This window comes from Nelumbo nucifera, chromosome 2 (assembly GCF_055504915.1).
Source record: "Nelumbo nucifera cultivar China Antique chromosome 2, China Antique-T2T, whole genome shotgun sequence".
Classification (NCBI taxonomy): domain Eukaryota; kingdom Viridiplantae; phylum Streptophyta; class Magnoliopsida; order Proteales; family Nelumbonaceae; genus Nelumbo; species Nelumbo nucifera.
In genome coordinates, this window is record NC_142650.1 from 39890684 (window position 1) to 39916753 (window position 26070).

General features: G+C 36.3%; 1 protein-coding gene, 1 long non-coding RNA gene and 1 other non-coding gene across 4 annotated transcripts; all 3 read left to right on the forward strand.

Annotated features, from left to right (window-relative positions):
- Window positions 1-6371: 6371 nt before the first annotated feature.
- Window positions 6372-19842, forward strand: EIF3A (eukaryotic translation initiation factor 3A). Of its 2 annotated transcripts, none has more exons than XM_010261607.3 (14): window positions 6372-6557; window positions 7111-7207; window positions 7727-8208; window positions 8703-8918; window positions 9041-9409; window positions 9498-9527; window positions 10174-10401; window positions 10513-10674; window positions 11346-11564; window positions 11674-11880; window positions 12014-12220; window positions 16003-16083; window positions 16416-16617; window positions 19133-19842. In XM_010261607.3, exons 2-14 carry the CDS (start codon window positions 7162-7164, stop codon window positions 19564-19566), a joined length of 2883 nt encoding a protein of 960 aa, XP_010259909.1. In that variant the 5' UTR covers window positions 6372-6557; window positions 7111-7161; the 3' UTR covers window positions 19567-19842. The 2 variants fall into 2 exon arrangements, with proteins under 2 accessions (XP_010259909.1, XP_010259910.1); XM_010261608.3 differs by having other exon boundaries at window positions 6393-6557; window positions 7040-7207.
- A 3603-nt stretch (window positions 19843-23445) lies between these two features.
- On the forward strand, window positions 23446-23967 carry LOC148802127 (uncharacterized). The gene is made up of 2 exons (XR_016082950.1): window positions 23446-23528; window positions 23684-23967. It is a non-coding gene; the product is annotated as an uncharacterized LOC148802127 (long non-coding RNA).
- On the forward strand, window positions 23690-23782 carry LOC148802128 (small nucleolar RNA snoR128). Its single transcript, XR_016083317.1, has one exon. It is a non-coding gene; the product is annotated as a small nucleolar RNA snoR128 (small nucleolar RNA).
- Window positions 23968-26070: the final 2103 nt, after the last annotated feature.

Sequence of the window (26070 nt, forward strand, 5' to 3'; positions counted from 1 at the left end):
AGTTCGACATCAGGAAAAAGCGAAAGAACAAAGCAAAACAAAAGACAAACCTGAGTAAGGAACCTACCCGAACTCAAACCGGCCTCAATGAGCTTGGCCTCCGACAGATAAAGATGACATTTTAGCCCAAGCCGTGCCCATTGCCGGAGGCCCTTCGCCGTCTCTTTATCAAGTGTAACACCGGAGTCAGGGGCGGCCATTCCCCACCCGGTTTGAAACGGCCACCCCAATACACTTTGCACCCCAAAATAATCCCGCTTCCACGCCAGGACCTTGTTGGGAAATTCGTGTAAAAGCTTAAAACCCGGGCGGGGAGACAGGTAATACGCCCGGGAAGGGGACCCGCTTGCTTCTTAAGCATTAAGATGGAAGAGAAGATCTCCAAGTCTAAAGGGAAGCCATGTTCGCAAAATAGGGAGATTGTCCCCACTAAGTTACGAATGGAGTTCGGGTGAAACTGGCCGACGGTAACGCCAAAGTGGTTCGTGACCTCGACAAGGAGGGGATGGAAAGGCAGTCGCAGCCCCGCAACGAGCTGCTCCCAGAATATCACAATCTCTTCAGGACCGTGTTCCCAAGGAAAGCTACCCGAAAGTATGAAATAGGCGTACTCCCCAGGCAAGTTGTAATAGGTAATAAGGGATTGGAGCCCCTCTGGTGTCATGGTCGAGGGACCAAACTTATCTAATGTCCGACCTCGACGAGAGGTGGACGCCAAGCTACCCGAGGTGGCTCGGCCTACGGGTTCGAATTCTTCCTCGAGCTCTAGCTCCGGTTCGCTAGGACCATCAGGGGATGCAACTCGGTTCATAGAACCTGCATCGAACCCCCTTGAAGAACCGTCTGAGCTATCCGAGCTAGACATCGGGGAGAGAAGATGGATCCCAGGAAAGTACTCATCCGAAAAAATGGTTGAACACGAGCAGAAGACCTTGAAGGCAAACTAAAGGCTTGGACGCGAGCTGAAACTTGGACGCAAGCTCAAGAAGCAAAGCGCAAAAGTGACAAGCAACTGGGGTCCCCCCACTATTTATACCCATAGTAACCAAGAATCAACGGCTCAGATCAAAGCCAATCCGACGACCCGCAGTCGCGCTAACCGCACGTCTCCTGAGACCAAGACGTGACCGGCCACACGTCTCTCGAAACTGACTGCACGTCTCCTCACATTAAAGGCGGCAGCAGCACGTTTTTAAATTTGAAAAGACACCTACTGTTGCATCTCCCCGCGGCGCGCTTTTTGAATTTTGAAATAAGGCGCGCGCTGTTACGTCCGTTAGCATGTGTAGGCAGATCGACGCGTTTCCCATCTTTTGGGCGCTCGAGAGGCAAAAAGTCATGATGACGGACCTCGCGCTATCAGTCAAACCAAAGTACGGGACAAATCCACCCGCCACCTCGCGAACTCCCCGCGCCAGGGCAAGACCCTTAGCACGAGGAGTGGGGGGGCAATTGATGAATGAAGATTTGGCCCGACCTCGTAATCACTCAACACGTGGCAAAGGCAACAGTTCGGCACAACAGCTCGCCAAGGCGTGAGCTCCGAGAGGAGGAACCAGTGGTCCGAACTCCCCACAAGGAGCCCGAGCTCTCCCTTAGGCCCTGAGCCTTACGAACACAAAGGGCAACAACCCGAACTGGCCTGCCCCACGGCAGTTCGGGTCACACTCCTATCCGAACTCAAGACTTAACCTCGCACACCACTCTAGCACTTCGCCCCGGGAACACCGAACTGAACAAACCGTACTTGACACCGAAGGAGTCTGTATCCAGGGGCGGCACACACCTGACTGACTTGGGATCTGACTCTTGACAGCCGCATTCCAACGGCCACCTGCCACCGCCATCTCCAGTTACAGAGATGGCTCCGACAAGGAGCAGTGGCGGTTCTGTCCCAGCAGAGGTGATGACATGACACCCGAACTGGTAGAAGCACAGGAGTAATCATACCCGACCTGACAAAGGCCTCGGAGTGAGTGCGCGAGGTGGTTGTAAAAAGGCTCTCTACCCCCGAGGAAGGTATGTGAACTTTGCGCCATTTGGTTTTATCTTGCCTTTGAGAGAATACTAACCCGAGCTTCAGAGTGATCTCGCCGGGTTCCTCCCCGGAGATTCCCCACCTTCATTTCAGGCCCCCCTGTTGCTCCAATCAGAGGCAAGATCGTTGACAGTTAGGATCGGCTGGATTGCGCACCATCAGGTTGCGTTTACCCGATGGAGTAAAATTTACTAAACATAATTATATGGTTTTGGTTCCATGGTTTTGTCTTGATTAATAATTGGGTCAGATTTTGTTCTTACCTATTTAGAACTTATTCAATCCATCATTTATTATTTTATGAAATATATAATTTTTTAACTTCTTGTAATTTGTAACATTTTTTTTTCTGTTTGAAACAGTGAATTTGATAAATAATAAATTATATAATATTAGTTAAAAATGATTAACTTATTAATATAAAAATAATTTATTTTTTATCAGTTTTATTAGGGTTATATTTTCAAATTTTAAAATTTAAAATATTATTTGAATAAATAACTATTGTTTTTAATATAGTAAGGCCTACGATTTTATCCCAATTAAATAATTTGGGCAAATGCGTACAATTCCTTTTCATTGTTTAATTCTTTATCACTTTTTCATGAGATTTGTATTTTGATATTTGATTAAAATATTCAAATAATTATTTGGCATCAAAATAAATGTCATAAAATTTGTACCCAACTATAATGGTTTTTGATTAATATGTCAACTTGAGTTATTCTGTTTGGTTGCTAAAATACTATGTAATTGAATCAAACCGACTCATGAACAACCCTAAATTGCATTAGGCTGTTGGGACAATGTTGTAGCATTGTATTAGTAATTGATCCCTGTCCGTATTGGCCTGTTGCTTACGAGACTCATAGGGCCCACAATAACTCTGCCATGTCTACCCACAATACACTACCCCGTGCATTGGAAACATCTCCCTGTGTATCTATACATACATACAACACACTACCTCACTCATGTTAGCATGTATTTTCGTTGAGATAAGCTATTTATCTAATTTCTCAGTTTTTTTGCATTAATCCTATTTTCTTATATTTTAAAATATAAAAAATTAATTATTATCATTTTTGTAGATCAATAAAACTGTGCACTATTATAGAGAGAAAGACCTTTGGGTTTTCCAAGGCCTCTTATTTTAATGCATATTATTATTACATTATTACATTAAAAAAAACATTTAATAGAGATAGAGAATAATAATATAAATACATTGAGATTAAACAATAAAAAAAGTATTAATTAAAAAAATCCAAAATTAGTAAATATTAAAAATGTATTTCAATTCCACTTAAAATCAAAACTTAATAAATGCTAATAGAAATAATAAATTTAAATATAAATATATTAATTGATAGTTTTAATAATATTATTAGATTACTCGTGAGCTGAGACCTTTATTGTGCATAATGAACTCATTAAAAATGCTAAAAATTAATGAAAATTTTAAATGCATGACCTATTTTATTAACATTATTTTATTGCAAAAAGTACTCATATGCAAAAATTATTGAATAATAATTAAAAAATACCAATAATTAATTAAAAAACTACAAAATTTTGAAAAACCTAAACATAATTAAAAAACATTGAAAATTAACAATATTTTATATTAATAAGGGTATTTGTTGAAAATAATTAAAAAGTACAATTGATAGTATTTTATTATTAAAAAATGTCAACAATTATTAAAAAAATACCCAAGCCAAAATTATTGAAAAATATTGAAAATTAGCTGTATTTTTTATTAACTATGGAATTTATTTAGTTATTTAACTTATTTTTAATGAAGGCAAATGCAAATTAGTTTTGTAGTGACAAATATGCATAAATAAATGCTGAAAATACTAAAAATTATTGAAAAAATACTCATATGCAAAAATTACCAAATATAAATGAAAAATACCAAAAATTCTAAAAAACTTATAACTTAATTAAAATACTAAAAATATTTCAAAAAATAAAATTAATTGTATTTAATTGCAAAAAAATACAAAATAATAATGAAAAAGGATGTATTTTAATTATTATTAATAATATAATTAAAAATAACTATTTTTAAACTATAATTAATAGTAATTATAATTTAAGCTATAAATAGTAGAGAATTACATTTAATTACCAAAAAGTTGTATTTAATTACCAGGAAATTACATTTAATTAGTTTTAGCCAAGAAATTAGCAATATTTCTAAAAATAATATATTTGTAGAAATTATTGTATTTTAAATAAATATAGTAATTTATTAAATACAATATTTTAATGACTAACAATATTTTAATTTTTAATTTTTAATAATTAATAATAAAAAGTAACAAATCGTTTATAACTTAGCATAACCTGTTTAGCTCTATAAATTTGTAGGCTTAAGCAACTATTTTCTTTTGATGTAGGCCTAGTTAAGATATGCACCATTTGACACATTATCTGGGATAATCATATTGGAAGTCTAATTGGGTATGATACTTCTAGAGTTCAGTGATGGCTTTGGCGGATAGTGCCCAAGCTAAACAACCCCTAATAAGCTCAACTTGGAAGTTACATGCATATATGATAAATATTATTATATAATATTTAAATAACAAATTATATATATATAAATGATATATTTTTATTTATATTAGACTATAATTAAATGATAATTTTAATTTGTAAAAAAAATCATAGTTTTATAATTAAGACGGGCCTCTTTATCAACAGAAAATGTGCAAGCTCGAGCCCAAACACAACTCGACCATCTGGCCTAGATATTGAGCTTGAGCCTAGCCCTTATATAAAGCCCAATTGAGCCCAAGCCCGATTTGTACACAAAATGTCTTATTTTCAGTATACTTTTATAAATTAATATTATATTAATTTAGTAATAATTTAATAAATCAATAAACGAACTTATATTTCATAATAGTAAATTGATATTTATTAATAATTTAAGAAGCATATATATATATGTATATATATTATTTATAACATAAGTACTTTTTTATATATGTAATAGTATCGGGCTGGGCTTATTTGAGAAAACTCAAGCTCGAGCCTACGAGTCTGAATTTTTGTCTGAGCCTGAAAAATAATGGGTCAAGCCGAGCCGAACCGTCGGGCAACCCGGTCCACGAATAGGTCTAATTGTATATATAAACAATTGTATACATAAAAAATCATATGAAATAAAAATTTAAACATATTTTTCAAAATTTTTTAATGAACCTCTCATAGCTTGACCTGATCCATGGCTTGGTTTGGTCCAAGGCTCGGCCCATGGACTAGCCCAAAGGCATAGCTCGGGACGCCTTGTGGGCCAACATGGCACAACCCACACAAAGTGTCGACCAATTTACACCTTTACTTGAACTCGCCCAATACTGGGGACGGGGCAAGTAAATTCAAGGATTCCTCATCCTTATAAGGAGTGGGGTGCATTGCCCTTGAACTCGACCGACATTGAAGAGTGGTTGCTTTGCCCTGAATTCACGTGACATTAGGGACAAGACAAGGATGGGGTAGAGTGTATTGACTAAAGGGCAGGGATAGGGATGGGGTGCCCCGCCTTGAACCCACCCCATTGTCATTCCTATATAATTGTTAATTAGTAGTGAAATTAATAAAAATGTTTACTTTTATAATTTTATTTATTTAAAGTTAATCAAAATTTCATTTAAAATAAATAATAATAATAATAATAATTATTATTAACATTACTATAAATTATAAATAAAACTAAATTTATTAAAAAATATTTGTTTATATTAAATGAACAATAATTATTTTTTATAAATCAACATTAAATAAAAATACAATTATTAAAATTTTAGATATTAATAATAATTCTGAATACTTTTAATTAATTAACAACAATTTTGATTACTAATTTAATATTAATTAATGGTAAATAAAATTATTAATTCTTTCAGATTTTACCGTGGCGCCTCACACGCACATGCTACCATGGAACATCTCCCGTATTTATTAGTGAATATTTACTGGAGATGTTCTCAATGCATGGTGGATGTTCTTGTGATGCGCCCATTTGTGAGGAGCAGATCCCGTCACTGTGGGAGGAAAGCTCGATCAAATATTCACACCGACTTTCTATTATCTGACACCAATCGGACGGCTAATAATAGACGTTACACTTACGATTTGAAATCATATCTGCGGCCCAGAGAGGGCGCCCCACTAACGCCGCGTATGCACATCTCCCAAAGATATTCCCAATGCACGCCGAGATGTGCATGTGGGGCGTTAGTGGGGCGCCCTGAGTGGGGCGCAGATGTGAATTCCTACGATTGCCCTCATAGTGTTGAGATCCAACCCTAAATTTGGGACTCTAAACTCGCAAACCCTCTCTTTCCATCGTCGTTGCTTCAAGCGAGAAGCGCATCCCAAACAAAACTCTCAGAACGGCTACTGTGGTGGCAGAACCACCGGCGAAGGGCGACTAGCGACAATCCTCAAACTTCTCCGTCTAACGACGGAGAACGGCGACTCTTGTGGATCTCCGTATTCTGTAAGTTCGGATTTTTTCCCTTTTTTTTCTTCCTTGATTTTTTTTCTCATCTCCCCTCACCATCCAGCTGTCCTCGATCTTTATTTCTATTTCAATTTTCTCCGCTTTTTGGATATGAAAGTTTGCTTTTGATCTATGACTTATTTTTTGACGTTCGACGAATGCTCGAGTTGATGTACTTAGGTTAATACTTCTAATCCGTGTTTTAGGTGTAACTGCAACATTATCGGTACTTTTGTCGATACGTACTCGTTTTTGTATTTGGTTTGAGTTTATGTATTTCTTGTTGGAATTTGGTGCCCTAGAAGTGATTGGATTAATCAAAGAATGCTATTTTAATGTGCAAATCGTTAATTATTTTCTTCTTTCGTTTCTTACTATGACATTAATTTTTTTTTGGTTTTCTCGATTTTGTATATATCGTGATCATTTTTACATGAATCTTAGTGTTTTTTTTTTTTTTTTTCTGTATAATTGAAAAGGAGAAGCCTTTGGAGCAGTTACGTGTTTCTTGTGGATTTGGAAGTAACTGTAGTTTGTTTTCGTCATTCAGAATATTAGGGCCTGCTTGGTATTGGGCAGGGAAAGTTGTTGATTGATAGCCATGGCGACTTTTGCGAAGCCAGAGAATGCGCTGAAGCGTGCTGAAGGTTAGTTATTTTATTACCCCATCTGCAAAATTTAATTGCGTTTTCGTGTTAATGCCTTCTCTACTTGCTTAGGTTTTCTTGTTTTTATTCAATTTTCTGTTCTCATCATTTTTTTTGCTGCCTTAAATGGAAAACATTTAACTGCTTAGACGCGGGAAAAAGACGTCCACTCAGTCTCCTGCTCCACATACTCTAGTTGATTGTTCTGTGGTAATATTTAGAGGTGATGGTGTTTGTAGAAGCATAATCATCGTACATGAATTTTACTAAAGCATAATCATCGTACATGAATTTTACTAAAGGTCTCACTTGGATACCATCCAAAAGGAATGCTATTTTCATACTTGTGTGTGGGGCTGGCATCAATTTTGGGAAAATTATTTTGTGTGAAGTCTTCTTTGATACGAGCTTCTATTTCATGGTGTCAGTCCTCTGGTCAATAACTGGTGTGAAGAATACTATTCTGACATTACCATATTTCAGAATTGTTATTCACTTTTTTCATGGTGTATGGTGCAGAGTTGATCAATGTTGGACAGAAGCAAGCAGCCTTGCAAGCTCTTCATGATCTGATAACCTCAAAGAGGTATCGAGCATGGCAAAAGACACTGGAGCGGATAATGTTTAAGTATGTAGAGCTCTGTGTGGACATGCGAAGAGGCAGGTTTGCCAAGGATGGTCTGATTCAGTATCGTATTGTATGCCAGCAAGTGAATGTTAGTTCATTGGAGGAGGTGATCAAGCATTTTATGCACCTGTCAACTGAAAGAGCTGAGCAAGCTCGTAGTCAGGCACAGGCCTTAGAAGAAGCTTTGGATGTTGATGACCTGGAAGCAGATAAAAGGCCAGAAGACTTAATGCTAAGTTATGTGAGTGGGGAGAAAGGAAAGGACAGGTCCGATCGTGAGCTTGTAACTCCATGGTTCAAATTTTTGTGGGAAACCTATAGAACAGTCCTTGAAATTTTGCGTAACAACTCAAAGCTGGAAGCACTTTATGCAGTAAGTTACTTGCTCTTTTTACTCATGGTTTATTTATTTGTGTAACTAGTAGCAACTCTGGGGACCCCATGGTTTTGTTCTTCCAATTCTGGAAACACAAGAAAACTAATAACATGCATGCATTTTTGTAATTCTAGCAAAAGAGAGCCCCCAACCAAGACAATCTTAATTTTCTACTTCAAATGCTTCGTCCTGCCCATTTCCATCCTCATTCCATGTCTGTTCTACATCCACTATTTCTGAATTGCATTATTTTGTACATTATGAGTATTGATTATTTGCTTCTCACCTTCAGTGGCATGGATCGGAAACATTTGAAAAATACTTATAAACACATCTTAAGTCATATCTAGCAGATTGAACTCACCTATGTCAGAATGAATGCATTTCCTGATGTGGCATATGGAAATATGTTATATCTAGCAGATTGAACTGTAATTTTAAGTATTTATGATAGAAGGCAAAAGTATGACTCCAGAATTTCTTTTCTCTAGATGACTGCACATCGGGCTTTCCAGTTTTGTAAACAGTACAAAAGGACAACTGAGTTTCGTAGACTATGTGAAATTATTAGGAATCATCTTGTGAATCTTAACAAATATAGAGACCAGAGAGACCGACCTGATCTGTCTTCTCCAGAAAGCTTGCAACTCTATCTTGATACAAGGTTTGAACAGCTGAAGATTGCAACTGAACTCGAACTCTGGCAGGTTCCTATCATCTTCCTCCCTATCTCAGTCTTGAAACATGCTGATATGTAGATATTTGAATAGAACTCTTTACTAGTCCAAGAAACTTTTGTTTAATGTTATTGCTTTCATGATGTGTGCAGGAGGCATTTCGTTCAGTTGAGGATATTCATGGATTGATGTGCATGGTTAAGAAGATCCCCAAATCATCCCTGATGGTCATTTATTATGCTAAGTTAACAGAGATATTTTGGGTTTCAGACAGCCATCTTTATCATGCATACGCGTGGTTCAAGCTTTTTTCACTCCAGAAAAGTTATAACAAGAATTTAACCCAGAAGGATTTACAACTCATAGCATCATCTGTTGTTTTAGCTGCACTTTCCGTGACCCCCTATGATCTTACACATGGTGCTTCACATTTGGAGCTTGAAAATGAGAAAGAGCGTAATTTGAGAATGGCAAGCCTTATAGGATTCAATCTTGATCCAAAACGTGAGAGCAGGGAAGTGGTACTGTGATCTGTTCCTGTTGAATTCCTTTCAACTCTGTCTGATTTATGATGAATTTTCACTCACTGTTGGAGTATTTCTTTTTCAGCTTTCACGGTCTACGCTGCTCTCAGAATTGGTAAGATTGGACTTTTCTAGTTCTTGTATACTAGCAACACTTAATATTTCTCTCCCTCCTGGTTTAATTATGATTAATCTCGTATGACACACCTACATGCATGAATATATATACTTAAGCCATAAACTTATATTTGTTAACTCCTGATTTGTCACTTTCTATAATCATCTGTTGTGCCGCATCATTTTTCCCATTGTGGCATTTGAGTGAGAAGGCTGAGATGAAAATGGATCAAAACAAAACTTGTAGAGCAGAACAAGAAATGCCAATTAGATTAGAGAAGGTGGTCAATTCCTTCATCCTTCAATTGTTCTAGGAGATTATCTCTTCATATTACCCATGTATGGAAAGGTTGCAGCTGGATTGACTTGTACTGTAGCAAATGTGAAATTTACACCAAGAATTGAAGTATCCAAGTCAACTCAATATGGCACCTTCACCTTGTACAAGTGTCTGGGTATCATAGTATCCCCTTTGATTCACAATTTTTTTTTAACTAATCTGACACTAAATCATCATAATTTATCTTCTATCTATAACCATTGTACAAGATTGAATGAATTTCACAAATTATCTTATATTGGTGGTGTATTGGATGAGATTTATTATCCTTCTCAACATTGGTTAATCTGTGTCTTATTTACAGGTTTCCAAAGGCGTAATGACATGTGTGTCTCAGGAAGTAAAAGATCTTTACCATCTCCTAGAACACGAATTTCTCCCCTTGGATCTTGCTTCAAAAATCCAACCATTGTTAACTAAGATCTCCAAGCTTGGTGGCAAGCTTGCTTATGCTTCTTCTGTTCCTGAAGTGCAACTGTCACAGTATATTCCAGCACTGGAAAAGCTTGCAACATTGAGATTGCTTCAGCAGGTGCATATTTATGAAGTTTTAATTATTTATTGTTTTGTTATTGAAAAAGATATTCATAGTTTTCTTCTTATCCTTGATGTGATTGTTGATGTGCTGCTTTCTGCTTTTCAGGTTTCCCAGGTGTATTGGACAATGAAAATTGATGTTCTATCCAGGATGATCCCATTTTTTGATTTCTCTGTTGTGGAAAAAATTTGTGTTGATGCTGTTAAATATAATTTCGTAGCAATGAAAGTTGATCATATGAAGGAAGCAGTTATATTTGGTAATATGGTAAGTACACATGCCCACAAAGTTTCTGATTTTAGAGTTTTAGTTGGTCTCTAAGCTGAAGTAATAAATAAATTACAAAAATTTACAGTGGTATATGAAATTCTGTAGAACACATAATTTTTTAAGAATACATAAAATTTCAGCATATGTACACTTTCCTGTACCTGCATTTGAGCAGGTAGCAGAAACAGATGTTCCATTTCAGAATCCATGAAAATGATTCCAAGTGTAAAGTCAAGTGTCGTCATCGTTTATTAAGGAAAAATTACCATCATTCTTGTCAATGTTATTGTTATCATCCTTGGTGCTTAATTTCAACCATCCGGTCTATTCTCGACTATCTTGTTGAAGTGGAGAAACAACCAAAGCGGACAGACTTAGTATTCATTTTTTGTAATCTTTGAATTTAATCTTAAATCCTGATTATAAAGTGGTTGAATCCTGATCTAAAAGTTCTACCCATTATATGATCAAATTCAGGTTCATAATTGGAACCTTTCATCCATTTTAACTCATGCTTTTGATTCGGTATATTTTTCCATTAATCCTCATCAGAATATGTAAGGCTTCAAGCTTTATGTGGTAGGGTGATAAAATAAGGAAAATACAAATTATACCATTATTTATTTTGGATTTAGAGGTTCATTTACAAATTGAATTCTCTTTGTCAGGATCTTGAATCAGACTGGCTCCGTGATCACCTTACTGTCCTTGCTGAATCATTGAATAAAGCAAGGACCATGATTTATCCTCCAGTAAAGGTTTCAAAACTAGGAGAGACCTTGCCTGGTTTAGCTGAAATTGTGGATAAGGAACATAAGAGGCTTCTTGCTCGGAAATCAATAATTGAGAAACGCAAGGAGGAACAAGAACGGCAAATGTTGGAAATGGTAATTATTTTTTATTGTGCATTTCATTGGATTCATCTCAATATCATATTCCCAAAAATTAGTTAATTGTTTATCCTGGAATTTATTTCTCATTCTGCTTGTTCTTAAGGAACGCGAGGAAGAGTCAAAAAGACTGAAACTACAGAAGATAACCGAGGAAGCTGAACAAAAGAGACTTGCCACTGAGTATTCCAGAAGAGAGGAACAACGTATCCGTAGGGAAATAGAAGAGAGAGAGCTTGAAGAAGCACAAGCTTTGCTTCAAGAGGCTGAGAAACGAAGCAAAAAGAAGGGAAAGAAACCAGTCATAGAAGGGGTAAGTTTATACTTGGTGTTTTATCTTATTTCCACTATGAATAAACATTATTGTGTATTCCCTCCTTTCTTCTCTTCTTTCTGTGTTTTAGCTCGTCTCTGAGGAGATTTTTTGAGGATCTGTCTTTTTGCAGGATAAAGTGACCAAGCAAACCTTGATTGAATTAGCTTTGAGTGAGCAACTCAGGGAGAGGCAAGAAATGGAGAAGAAATTACAGAAACTTGCTAAAACAATGGATTATATGGAAAGGGCGAAAAGAGAGGAGGAGGCACCATTGATTGAGGCTGCATTTCAGCAACGACAGGTGGAAGAAAAGATCCTCCATGAACGTGAACTGCGGGTATGTTTTTAATTTTTCCTTGTTTTTTTTTCATACTTTATTCTAGTTAATAGAAAAACAGGTAAAAAATTCTGTGCTTCACTAGTTTGGCAGGTTGCACTTCACTGTCTGAAAAGCTAATTCTTTAAAATGAAATTGAACAATAGGAAAGCCTCAACTCTCAAGAACATAAAGAAACACTTCCAACCCACTGGAATAGACCTTTTATTTTTGAGAACAAGGCTGCATTTTTATTTTTTTGTAGTGTGATGTCTTGCACTACTGTAACACATGGAAGTGCAAATTATAAGAATGATTCTGGTCAGATTTTGATTATAATTTTACTTTGATTTGCTTCAAGTTTTATTTTACTTAACCTGTAAATGTTTTGAAAATTGTTATCTGTAAATATTTTGAACTGAATTGTATCAAGAATCGGATCGTAAATCATAAGATTTTTTTTTTCTGATTTTTATTCATCGAAAAAAGATTTTTTTTTCTGATTTTTATTCATCAAAAAGATTTTTTTTCCTGAATTTTCTGAAAGTTTTCAAAAACCTATAAGAATACTTAAATATCTCAAAATATAGAAGACAGATGATTTTTTGTTCTAACTTTCAGCTAACAGAGTACATAAGTAGGTAATATTAGTGACAATTGCACTACTTTCATACCAGAGCAATAGTCATAAATCATAATTCAATTACTCCTATGACTTTTAAAGAAAAAAACCATAATGTTCTCTAGTTACTATTGCTACATATAAACATTATATACGATTAAAGAAATTAAATCTAAACTGTAAACTAAGATATCATGATTCATGTACACATTTTAATTTTGAACACTAAAAGCTAAATACACATTAGGTGTTCTGTTTTCATAGAAAAAGGATACAAAAGCAAGGAAAAAAATATAGGGCATAACCCCTGTTTTTGTGTAAAAATGTTGGAAAAAATGGGGAGAAGCACCTATTTTGCATCAAGAGAATAAGAGGGTGAAAATTGTAGTTCAAAGTCCCTGTTTTTGTACAAAAAGAATAGGAAAATATCAGTGATTTAAAAGGCGTGCCTAGGCACACAGGCGAGGCGCATAATGCGCCTCGCCTAGGTCCTAGGCACAGCCCTTTCAAAAGGTGCACGCCTGGTGCGCCTAGGCGTGCGCATGATGCGCCTTGCGCCTCAGCCCAGGTGTGCGCCGTTTGAAAATTTGGCTCTTTTTTGCTTTTTTTTGAACATAACAGCTGGGCCGGGGGCGGAGCCCCCAGACCCACTGTGCCACGCCCCTCAAGGCAAGCCCAAACAAGTCCACGTTAGGTCTTAAATTCTTAGTTTTCACAAAAAAAATAATGATTTTATAGTTTTAATAATCCATTTTATTAGGATGAATGAATGAACAACATTACCAAATTGGGGGTTCTCAGACCTGACTTGTTTGGGCTTGCCTCGAGGGTCGTGGCACAAAGGCGGCTCGTAGAATCAGGAATGTAATATGTTTTACATTACATTAGCTATGTGAAGTACTGCAATTGTGTGAAAAAAGAGATTAGAGTACATGCTTTAAAATGTTTTATATGTTTGAATTTATTTTTAAATTCTCATTTGAATATGCTTTACATCTTATGTTTATGTATTTTAATTTTAGATAATAGGTTTTTTAAAACATTATTTTAAAATTTTACTTTATATTTTTTAGTAATGTTATGTTTAATATTTTTTTTATATTTTGGCTTTTTTTTAATTTGCTGACATTTTTTTTTGATTTTTTAGCATTTTTGCGCCTTGCTTCAAAAAGGCGCGTGCCTCGCCTTGCGCCTTTTTTGTGCCTTGCGCTTTTAAAAAACTGGAAAATATGGGAAAGAGACATTGTTTTACATTAAATAAGAGGGGGGGGGGAATAGTAGGGTGGTGCCTTGTTTTTTGTGTTGAAAATGATAGAAAAAATTGGTTAAAAACCTCCGCTTGCATCAAAAGAAGAGGGTGCAAATAGCTGGATGGAGCCCCGTTTTTTTTTTGTGTTAGAAACAATGGAAAAAAATGGTATTTTACATCAAAAAATAAGAATGTTTTTGAGAAAAGTAAAGAAAGAAGGGAAAATGCAGGGCAGGGACTCTGTTTTTGGAATCTAAAGAAGAGTGGAAAATAGTAGGGTGGAGCTCTATTACTTGAAACCCTGGGGAAAGTTGCCCCTAGGTGATACCCGTCTCTTAGGTGGGTAAATAACTTTCTCACCTAGGGGGAAAGCTACCAACACTTGAATGGGAAATAGAAGAACATGGGTAAATGCACTTACCCGGGTAAGTGTTTCCTAGGAAAAACTTACCCAGGTAACTGCACTTACCTGGGTAAGTAATTTACCAAAAAGCGAATGGGGCCTTGATGAAAAAGAAGAGGGTTTCCGGTAATAGTGGCTTTAAGAAGGAGAAGAAGAATACTTACCTTGAACAGACTAGCAGCAATGGAAAGGACTTAGCTATGTAGTATGGAGCTTTCACGCATCACAACAACAGTCTTGGAGGAGGGTTTTTCTTCCCACCCAATCCTCCATATAATGGGATTAAAAAATGAGGTCTATGACAGTCTTTTCATTTTTAAAATCAATTTAAACAATCATATGAATTACATATAAATTGCGCGTTGCGATTCAAATCTACGATTCGTGCATAAATCATATGATTTTTGCAAAAAAAAAATCGATTTATATGTATGATTCATATCGCTTTATGGATTATTCAAAATACTAATCGTACAATTTGAATCTCATATTGTACGATTTTAACAACATTAACAAACAAAACAAGGTAAAAAATGAAGCAAAATCAAATCAAAACTTCCGGATTCTCATGTTTGCACTATTAATTTTTCTTAATAAAACTTTCTGTTCATCAAAAGGCAAAATATCTGCACATACTAGAAAATTCTGTCAAAGACAAATGGATCTTCTATTTTTCATAACAAAGAGACATTTTTGCATGCAAAAGATAAAAGGTGCTTTCTTTTGATCCTATACTTTGGTAAATTTTCCTTCTTTATCAGATATTTTTGTTTCATTCCATTATGTGTTTCATAACCTGATTCGATGCAGTCAGGGCTAGAACAAACATACAGTAGCTAGAAAGAGAGTAGTAGAGAGAGGAGAAAGAGAAAAGAGAGAGATCACAAGGAATCACTCCTAGGATCCTACTAGAATCACCCTAGGCTTTGTAGGAATTAGTCCTACAACAAACTTGCAAAAGAGCTCTTTATTTGCTTCTAAAGGAAGAGAATGCATCTATTTACAGAGTGACGTGTGGCCTAGAGTACTGTGCATCATAATTACAAAAATGCCACTCCTTGTATTTGTATCAAATAACACAATGACTTGCTTTCTGCTAATGCTAATAAACTGAGAAATTGAAAGGTATACCCTATAAACAAGGTCTTAATGTTGCCGTTGACTTGGATAGTCAAATTGTCCAGCCCAAAAACTGGCCAGATCATCAGTTTTGTTAGCCTTGAACTGCTTTTTTGAGAAAACCCATTGGGTCTGAGAACCATTGATCTGGGCAACAGTTCACAGTTTAATTTCCTAACAAGAAACTGAAAATACCTCTACTGTCCAAAGTCATAGAAGTACATAAAATTTCAGAAAATTCCAAATTTGATACTTTTGCTCCTGCATCATCATTCATCATCTGATCTTACTTTTTTACAGTTCCCTTGGCTAGTAGTAACTGATGTCACAGGAGTTAAATCATTGTGCTGCCCATTGTTGCTGTTTGCAAATCTTATCCATACTAATTAATGTTTCATACTACCCTGCAGCAAGAGATTGAACTCAGTAGGCAGCGCCATGCTGGAGATGTTCAAGAAAAGAATAGGCTTGCACGTATGTTGGACATGAAGGTTAGTTCATCATTATGTTATAACTCACCTGGATGTCCACTGAGATTTAATCCTAGTTTTTTATGAGCTCTTGTTTCCACATAAGTGTTTGAAACACTTACCAAAAAAATTATAAGTGCTTGAAACTGCCTCAGTTAATGTTGGTAAAAGAAGAATCAAGTGTTTGTGTACTCTAAAGGGGAAAATTCTTCATAGTTCTATATTTTGTTTGTTTTTAAATTTTAACTTGCCACAATGTGCCTAACAGACTGGTTAAGAAACTACTTAGGGCAATTCTTTAATATTTCAGATATTAATTATTGGTATTTCAATTTGGTTTTCATTTATTGCAGAAGATATTCCAGGATAGAATTGTCAGCCGCCGAGAAGCTGAGTTTAAAAGATTGAGGCAGGAGAGAGAGGAAAAAATCAAGAAACTTCTTCAGGCCAGAAAACAAGAAAGGGAGACTAAGAGAAAGTTATTACATTTCCTGAAGTTGGAGGAAGAGAGGCTGAATAAGTTGCGTGAAGAAGAGGAAATTCGAAAACGTGAAGGTATAGCTTCTTTATCCAAATCTCAGATGTTAATTAGAGATATCCTTTTATACCCACTACATTTTTGGCCGAGTTCCGCAGAATTAAGTGAATTTCCCACTTGGGGGCCCTGCGATTTGCGTGTGGCTCCTCATGATTTTCCATACATATGTTTAGAGCAGATCACCATCTGATTGGGCTAACCTAGTAAGTTCTACATAAAAGATATCATGATCACAGGACATTTAACCCTCTGCCTTGTTATTTTTAGCTTTCTAATGAATTCTAGAGTTTTCCCCCACCTTCCCAAATTCTGCATATATTTTCTTACTTATACCTGGTTTATGTCTCCCATTATCTTCACGTGGGACAAATAATTAGATGACGGTAGGGATGCAATACCTGGTTTATGTTAAAAATTTGAATGGGCCTGTCCTGGAATCCCAGGTCTGCTATAGTATAAATTCTTCAAATCAGTTACCTGACATGCACAGCCCTAGATGATGGTTATTGATCCTTTATGTATATTTGTGGCAAAATTTTCTTTTCCTAGTCCATTTTACACTTCTTGTGGCTCAAACCCAAATATATCTTGGAAAGTTATTTTTTTATTTTAGGTACTTCATACTCGCACCAAAATTGTGTTTTCCCCTCTGTATAACATTTTTTTTTGCTTCATGGGACTCCACAAAGGGGGTAGCCCATCCCCTCCCTTAACCCCCTTTGTATAACTTGATTGCTGTTATCTGGCCTCTAGTCAACCTTGCCGTATAACTTGGATTTGTAGTTTTTCTAACAAATATTAACCATGTAAGTTAATCTTTATATATTAAAACAAAACAGGCCGTGTCAGCAGGCCTCTCCTTTCCTCCTTCGCCATCTGAGGCTTCTCCTACATTGTCCCTCTCTCCTCGTACCTTTCCTATCTCTCTCATGTTGCCCTTTCAGCAGCCCTCATTCCTCCCTCCTTCTAAGCTCTTTCTCTCAGACATGCATACACATTCCCAATCACTTGTTCCATCTCCTTCCTAAAATATCTCCTGAACTTTCATCCCACCTAAAACTTCCTACAAAAGCACCTCCTAATCTATCTCACAAGCCCAATAAATCATCTAATTCTATGTCTCTTTCTCTTTCCTCTATCTGTCTCTTTGTCTCTCTATTTCTCTCTCAACATCTCAATCCATTGCAGGTTCCAACTTCAACTTTGTTTGTGTTGGTAATACTGTTTTCACAATTAAAACACATATAAAATAGTTGTACAAGTGATCGCAAATTGAAAAAAAAAACTGGCCATCGTCGAACCCATTTTACTCATTGGGCGAAGAAGATTTTGAAAACGGGTCAGCTCTGACCCGTTTTAAAAATGAACATGATATCTAATTGTGGGTTCATACATTACAACAATATGCCCTTTTACTAGTGGTGAGAGCCACCACCTAAGATTATTTGTCATAAAAGATTAAAACCACCATGATAACTGACAAATATGACTTGGTTATTAATTGTGCAAAAATAATTTAATATTTACTAATAATTATTTTAGTAATGTAATAATTACTAACATTAACAAAAAATAATTATTTGTATAATCCTATAGCCATTATTAATTGTGATTACCAATAAATATTATAATTTATAAACTATTTAAAAATTGAAAATAATAAAAGTTGAGCACATTTAATAATATTGATTTTTCTAATAAATATAAGAAATATTTATTTATTTTTAATTTAATTTCCACCAACTTGCAACGATGTTAAAATATCCTACATGGAGACTGGATTGTTTTTTCCTCCAGGTATGGTCACCAATTTGACTGTCTGGGTTGGATGGGTTAGACTGTACCACATAAGCATATTTATATATAGAAATATACTATGTATGTATGTAATATAGGTATGACATGTATTGCATCAATAAAATAATGTATGATTATATTTCACATACAATATATGCATATATATTGATTTATGTTTATATTATATTTTATATCAGTTTTTATTTTTATTTTTAAAAGAATATTAAAAATTGGGATTTGAGGCAAAAAAAGGATTTTTTTGGTGAAACTAGCGGGGGAGGCATGTTCAGCCCTTGGAACACAGATCTTGATATTACCCCAAAAAAATAGTGCTTGAATTAGACTTGGGTTGACTTGGCCTAATTGAATTGCCATAGTTTTTTGTTTTTTGCATCAATTTGGCTTTATCCCCATGGTATTACTTGTGTTTGTACTTTTTCCAACAAAGTAAATGACTTTAATCTGGAACTTGCTATACATGACAATTTGCTCTTAGGTTGAAATTTACCCATTGAATAGAGGCAGCAAGACAAGCTCTTTCTTGGTTCTTAACTAGATTGCAATATGTTAGAAGTTAGATTTTTGTTGTTCAGGGAAGCTCATTAAGTTCTTTCTTGGTTCCTAACTAGATGTTCTCCCATGTGTTGTATATCTGTGGGTGTGTGCGTGTGTAACTGCTTGAACCTCTCTCTCTCTATTTAATGCATTCTTGACACTTGGTTCTTTGATTTGCAGAGGCTGAGAGACGAAAGAAGGAAGAGGCTGAGCGGAAGGCCAAATTGGATGAGATAGCTGAAAAACAGAGGCAAAGAGAAAGGGAAATTGAAGAGAGGGATAGGCTCGCAAGGGAGGCCCGATTTGCTAAAGCAAATGAACCACCAGCGCGTCCTGAGCCAGCTGTTTTGGCCCGTTCATCGGAGCCGGTACCAGCCGCTGCAGCTGCAGCTGGTGCTCCAACCCCTGGAAAATATGTCCCCAAGTTTCGGCTACAAGGAACCACAGCGCCTCCTCCAGAATCTGATAGATGGGGCAAACAGGATGAACGCCCACCGCAATATGAAAGGTGGCGTGGCGGTGATGATCGTAGAACGTCATATTCTGGGGCTGGTTCAAGGTCTACCTCCTCATGGTCATTATCCAGGCCACCTCGTGGTGGCTCTGAGCGCTGAGATCATTGCGAGAGCTGCATTACAACATCGTACGAGGTTGTTTATCTGATTGCAACAGTTGAAAACTGTCATGTCTTTTTTCTTTCTTTTGGTAGAGATACTTAAGGCGTTGGAGGCAGAAATATTTATCGAAGGACTTTGCTGCATGAACATTTGTTTATTTCTTCTGTTAGAATTTGTTTATTTTGTAGTTGGGACTATCAATTTTCATGTTTGGAGACGTCTATTTGAGAACAAGTAATTTTGAGGCAATTAATGACTGCATTTTGTCCTTTAGTTTACTTCTATCTTGAATGTTGGGAGGCCTAACCTGAAGGAGGTTTAGTGATTTTTGTCGTGGGGATGGAATATGAGCCTGTTATTTTCGTTTTTGTTGGATGTGTGGATTGGTGGGCGAGATGAGAAGAGGTAAATCCCTAAAATAAGGAAAGCCAAATGCAGCCTAAGAGCATAAGCAAAAAGCCATGACAAATTTGCAATAGATGAAGCTGCCATGGAAATGGATAAGCCCGGCTTGTATTAAAATGTGACGGGAATTAAAAAGTTTTTAGATCTACCAAGCTTTAAATCAACAACAGAAAACCAGATTAGTTCTCAACTTTGTCGCCGATTTCAATATTTCATGGTAAGGTTTTAAAAAACGAACTAGAAACGGAATCTGTCAGGGGACCGGTTTTTGGTTAAGCGGTTTAATCATCTGGCTTGAACGGTTTGACTTGTGATGTCATAAATAAATTAAAAATTAAAAATATAATTTCAACTTTTGGGAACCACCCCCACTTTCAGGCCCGAGCCTAAAGGTATAAAATTCAAAAAAAAAATGCAAAGCTTTGGGGAACCACCAATTTCGAGCTTGACACTCAATTGGGAACTACCAATTTCGAGCTTGACACTCAATTGGGAAATGGGTAGAGAATAGTGGGCATGAAATATACCTTCACTGTCACTACAGGTAAGCTAGCAAAATCGCCACTGCAAGTTGGTTGCCGGACTTGTTATAGCCGCAACCCGCAACTCTTACTGCTGGATCTGCTGCATAATCAACATTGGCCGCTGTAACTGAAGCTCACCGCCGTCGCTGGTTGCCGTGATTGCCGTTGGTTGCTGTGTATTGCCGTCAGACGCGTAGGTCGTGGCTGCCGCAGGTGGTCGGTTGGGTGTGACGGCTGAGAGGAGGGAAGGGTTAAAACGAAAATAGGGTCATTCTAACCCTAAACGAAAGAGATGGGATCAGGGATATGGGGTCATTTTTTATTTTATTTTATTTAAATCAGTTAAAATAAAAATGATAACCCATGAAACGCTGCCTGGGTCGAACGGTTTAGCTGTTCGATCGCTTGAGTCAGCGGTTTTCTGTTTTTTTCCACGAGTTTTAAAGACTTACCGGTTTATAGTATAACCGGACCCGGGGGCTGAACGGTTACCGGTTTTTCCGGTCGGGTCTGGTTTTGAAAACCATGTTTCATGGATTAAAAACCAAATGCCATGATGATTTGACTCTTTGCAGATATCTTGGATGGTTCGATTAGAATCTTGTTGCAGATAAACAGGCGCTCCTTTTTTAAAATCAGTAATCAATACCAAGGTTCAAAAAATTGTTATATATCGGTCCATATTGGCCGATTCGTATCATATTAAGAGCACCCTGATACGCTCCTACAGAGGGTGTATCGTGGGTCGTGGGTCTGAGTCTGACCGGTTCAGATGATGGAGAAGATTGTCCATCTGTGGCGAGACATATTTTGGATAAACACGTAATAATATTTGGATTTTGAATAACCAACCGAGTGGTGGGTACGTTAGCTGGGTAGTCCCAACGGCAGGAGGATTCGAGTCCCACTATTACCATCTTCAAGAGTAATTAGTGTGTTGTGTTAAATACCGAAAAAAATTATGAATAGGTTATAGATACAGTAAATCCATATTTACAATTATCAATATTCAGAACCCAGATCATATAGACATCATGCAATAGCTTAATTTACTAATTTTATATTAAAAATGTTAAGCTTTCAATCAGCTATTATTTTAATACCATTAATATTATTTAAGACAATAAATAATTTTTATCTTTTGAATTTTTCTATTTTTAGAAAAATACATAAATCTAAAAATATTCTAGAACTTGCTTCATGCAACGTAGACCGTTCCCTCACTTCATTCTATACGTAATTCATTTCCTATCCACCCCTTGATGACATCTTCGAAACCGCTTCCAACACTCTAAGTTCATTCTTATCCTTATTGGCTTATACCTATTGTTATATTGTTTATTTGTTCTTTCAACAGCCACTCTTGTTTCAACAATTAAGGTTTTTATTTATTTATTTTTTATTTTTTAATTTTAAGGTGTTTCAACAATTAAGTTAATCATTGAGACTAAGATCTTGATTAATTGTTGAACTACCAAAGGTGGCTTTTGGTTTTTGGTAGTGTCAAATGATTCACCAGTAGGGGTGTATCGGATGAATCGGTACTATTTTATTTTACTTTTTTATTATTTTTTTTTTCTGAAACTGATTCACGGGACTGGTTTAGGGATCCTCCACCCCCTGAACCGGTCAGACCCCCAAAATACCCACTATAGGAACATATCTAAGGGGTCCCGGACAATCAACTGATACATGTTGATATTTTGAACCTTGATACGGTTGCACCTCCAACCTCATTTGGAGGTAGCACACGAAACATATTATATATATCTTTTAGAGTTCAGATTTACTGAATGCGACCAAAGCCTTTATTCAACAGTATTTTGATTCTGATTATAACATTTAGGAGACGGGGTTTTAGCTTAACTTGTTCATAGTCAAAAACATTTAGGAGAAGGGTTTTAGCTTAACTTGTTCATAGTCAAATAATTTAAGTTTTTGAAGTTCTACCGAATTCACCGCTCTGAGATGTTTATTCTTATGAATTTGATTAAGAAAAATTTATGGTGGCCACCCCCTATTAGGAAGAAAGTTTGCGGTGGAGGTGTATGCTATGCCAGTACGGTGCATCCCGCATGCAGCCTGTGCAAAATGTGGGTCGTACTGTGCTAGCTTATGGGTTGTGTCTCTTTCCTTTGGGATAATTTGGGGGTCGGTTCGACAATGCCACTGCTTGAACCCGCATGTGTTCGTATTGTGCTAAGGGTCAAGCCTTGTGCTAAGGAACGACCCACTTAGTTGTTTTGTGTCGTGCCAATCCATGGACCTGAAAACCCTAAGTCTGTCAAGACCCATTCCATCGTGTCATACTTGGCACAACTTGTGTATTGTCGTGTTAGGCCGCAGGTAATACGATCCAATTTACGACTCTAATTTGGGGTTAAAAAAAGTAAATAAATAAAGGATTAGTTTGGGAGATATTCAAAAGGTAAAATGGTGTAATTGGGTCGAATGGTTTAAATGTTGGGATTATAACTGATAATGACAATTTTTGGGTCTTATTATCAATAAAAACAATATTTTTAACATAATTTATAGAATATGGTAACTTTTTTCTTTTAAATAATAAAAAAGGGTAAAAACACTATTAATCTTCTTCATCTTCAAACCACCGAACAAATCTCCCACCTCCGATCTTCTTTTTCTTTTCCTCATTCTCCTTCTGAAACAATTAGAAGAACAATGGGAACATCTCCCACCTCCTATCCACATCTACCCACATGACCAATGCTGTACAATGGGAACATCTCCCCACGGAAGATATTTTTAATGCACAGCTATGGTGTCCTGTGGGCAGGAGATCCGATCTCGGTCGAATGGTTCCAACCGCTTAAAAGTTAAACCATGATCCAAACAGCTGACCCCGTACTTGCAATTTGCAACAGCATCGTAAATATGTTCTTTAAAGGAGGGTAATTTCGGTAATAAATCTCTATAAATATGAGTGGTTCATTTGAGAAATCTGCTAGGGTTTCCGGTCCTTTTGGGGTTTTGTGGAAGTAGGAGTTGAGAAGGAAGCGATCGACTCAGGCAGAGCCTTTTCTCTTATATTCCGTTTCTTTCTTTTAACGATTTCTATTCGTTGTCGATAATAGTTTCTTACTGTACTGTAGTCGGAGTTCTCTCGAATGCCTTGTGTTTGGTTTTTTCCATACTTCTCATCAATTTTTTTTTTTTTTTCTCAGAATGTGTTGCAAGGATGAAACCCATAAGGAATCATCGAAAAAAGCATTTAAAGTGAATGCTTGATGTGATTATACAATCCTGAGCGGTTACCTGAGCAACATTTTAATAATTAGTTCAAATTCTTTTGGTATCTGGGTCTGGGCGAATTTTACTTGCTTTGGATGATGATTATGTTATCACTGTATGTCTTGTTAGTTGTACGCGGAATCTACCTTTCTTTCTGAAATTGATGATCCTCCGATGATCAAAACGATTTGAGTGATTCAAAGGAAAATTTTGACAACAGTAGTCTCTTTTTATATTTCGTCTGTGTTTATTACCTTTCCCTTCCTTTCTCTACGTCTTTCTTTCAAATCAAACTCAATCTTACCCTTTCAGCTTGGAAAAATGGAATAAGCTTTTTTGCAGTCAAGCGATTTACAGAACTTTTGTTTTCTTTCTTCGGCATTTTTTTCTCCTTTTTTGGTTTATCTCCTCTTATATATAAAGTCTGTCTTTTTGTTTTCAAATATTTTGAGACTCAGATTATTTCATTCCAATGATTCAAAGCATGGTAAAAGGATCATTATTTTAAGATCCCTGCATCTGCCAACTAAGGATGGAAAACAGTCTTGTGCTCCAGAAAACGCCTCTCACCGAGGTCCTCTACTTCTCTGTAACTTTGCAATGAAGACAGCTGGCTCACTCTCTGTACAAAGACAGACATGCGCAGTACTCGTTTTCTGCAAGTTATCCTCGGTCAAGCATAGAAAAATCACTTTAATGTTTTAGAGGGTATTGATGATCCCTGAATCTTTGTGGGGTGGATTCCAAACTGAGATTTAATTGGGACTAATAGGTCAAATGAAGCCCTAAAAACTGAGATTTAATACCCCTTGGAATGTTTTTCATTTTTACTATACTAGCTGAGTAGCCTGAAGCCCTAAAAATTTTGTAACCCTTATTCCCGCACAAATCAGCACGATCCACTTTACATGTATATTTACTAAAATACCTTAAAAAAAATTTTTCATTTTACTTCACTTAACCCTTTTACAGACGTTTTTTTCTTTGAATAATAAAGGTGTTTTTGTAACTTCAATGTTTTGTTACTGAAATTTTATTTTTCAAAACTATAGTGGTCAAAACACAATGATGGTAGTTTTTTCATAGACCAATAAAATTTAATAAATTAGCACTAAGATAAAAAATACAAATTCATCTGCAACTAGAATTATGATCCAATAAACCAGACATACCCCCCCCCCCCCCCCCCCCAAACCAAAAAATTCATGTTACAGGACTCCTTCCTCAATTATTCTTGGTAAAACCTGGCATTGCACGAGTCCAAAGTAAAAATCCCTATTTTTAAATTTGGTCCCACTTGTAGAAAATGTAATTTGAGTTTCTAGTTTTGCATAAATTAAGCAGCTAATTATGCTCTCTCCTTAGCTTCAGGGATTAAAATATCAACACTGTGGTGTATAGTATTATCCACTCTTATAATTAAGGTATTTTTGGACATTTAATCCTTGCTTAGGCTCAATTAAGGGAGTTCAGATCTGCTCCTCACAGAGAGTGCCCCTTACTGACCTCACAACAATGTTCTCAATACACGACTAAAACATGTTTGATTGACGCCATAGACCAGAAACGTAGCAGACATTGCCCACTCTACCAAGCCCCTTTTCAAAAGTCCATCTGCTTGTGTTTGCTACAGATACGTATTTCTTTTGGGTTTCTCTATTGTTTAGATGACCATTGTTGATGTGATCTGTTCTATAGGGTTAGACCCAATTAGCCTGATTAATAATTGGTTCGATACCGGTTGTGATAATCCCAATAGGGTCTGGCTTGGTTTTGGGTTTGTATGCTTTTGGAGTCCAAATCTACTACACTTGTCTTGATGGACACCCACGTGTACTATTTATATGGTCACACGCTATCAGCTTATTGGAATCCAGATTCAACTATGAGACTTTATTGAAACCTGGAATTTGCTCAAAAACTGTTCCAATCGGGTAGTTAAATCATTGATTCATTTGATCTAGATGATAGATAAGGGTGAGCAAGAAAAACCAAAAAATCGAATCAATCAAAACCGAATAAAAAACTTGGTTAAGCAAACTGATCGGTTCAGTATTTTAAAAAAACCAAATGTATCAATTAACCAAAATAGAAAACTGGTGGTTAATCGAACCGACCGATATACATTTTTGTCTTCCCATTAATTACAACATCAGCATTGATGGACAACGGCCTGATCTTGTTTGAGGTCCTCCTTTGAGTTGGGAGCAATAGAAAAATAAGGAATCACGCATGCCAGAGAAACACAATAGGAAAACCTCTCTTTTTCTTCGAAGAAACAGAGCAGAAAAACCTAATTCAACAAGTATGTTTAGCAAAA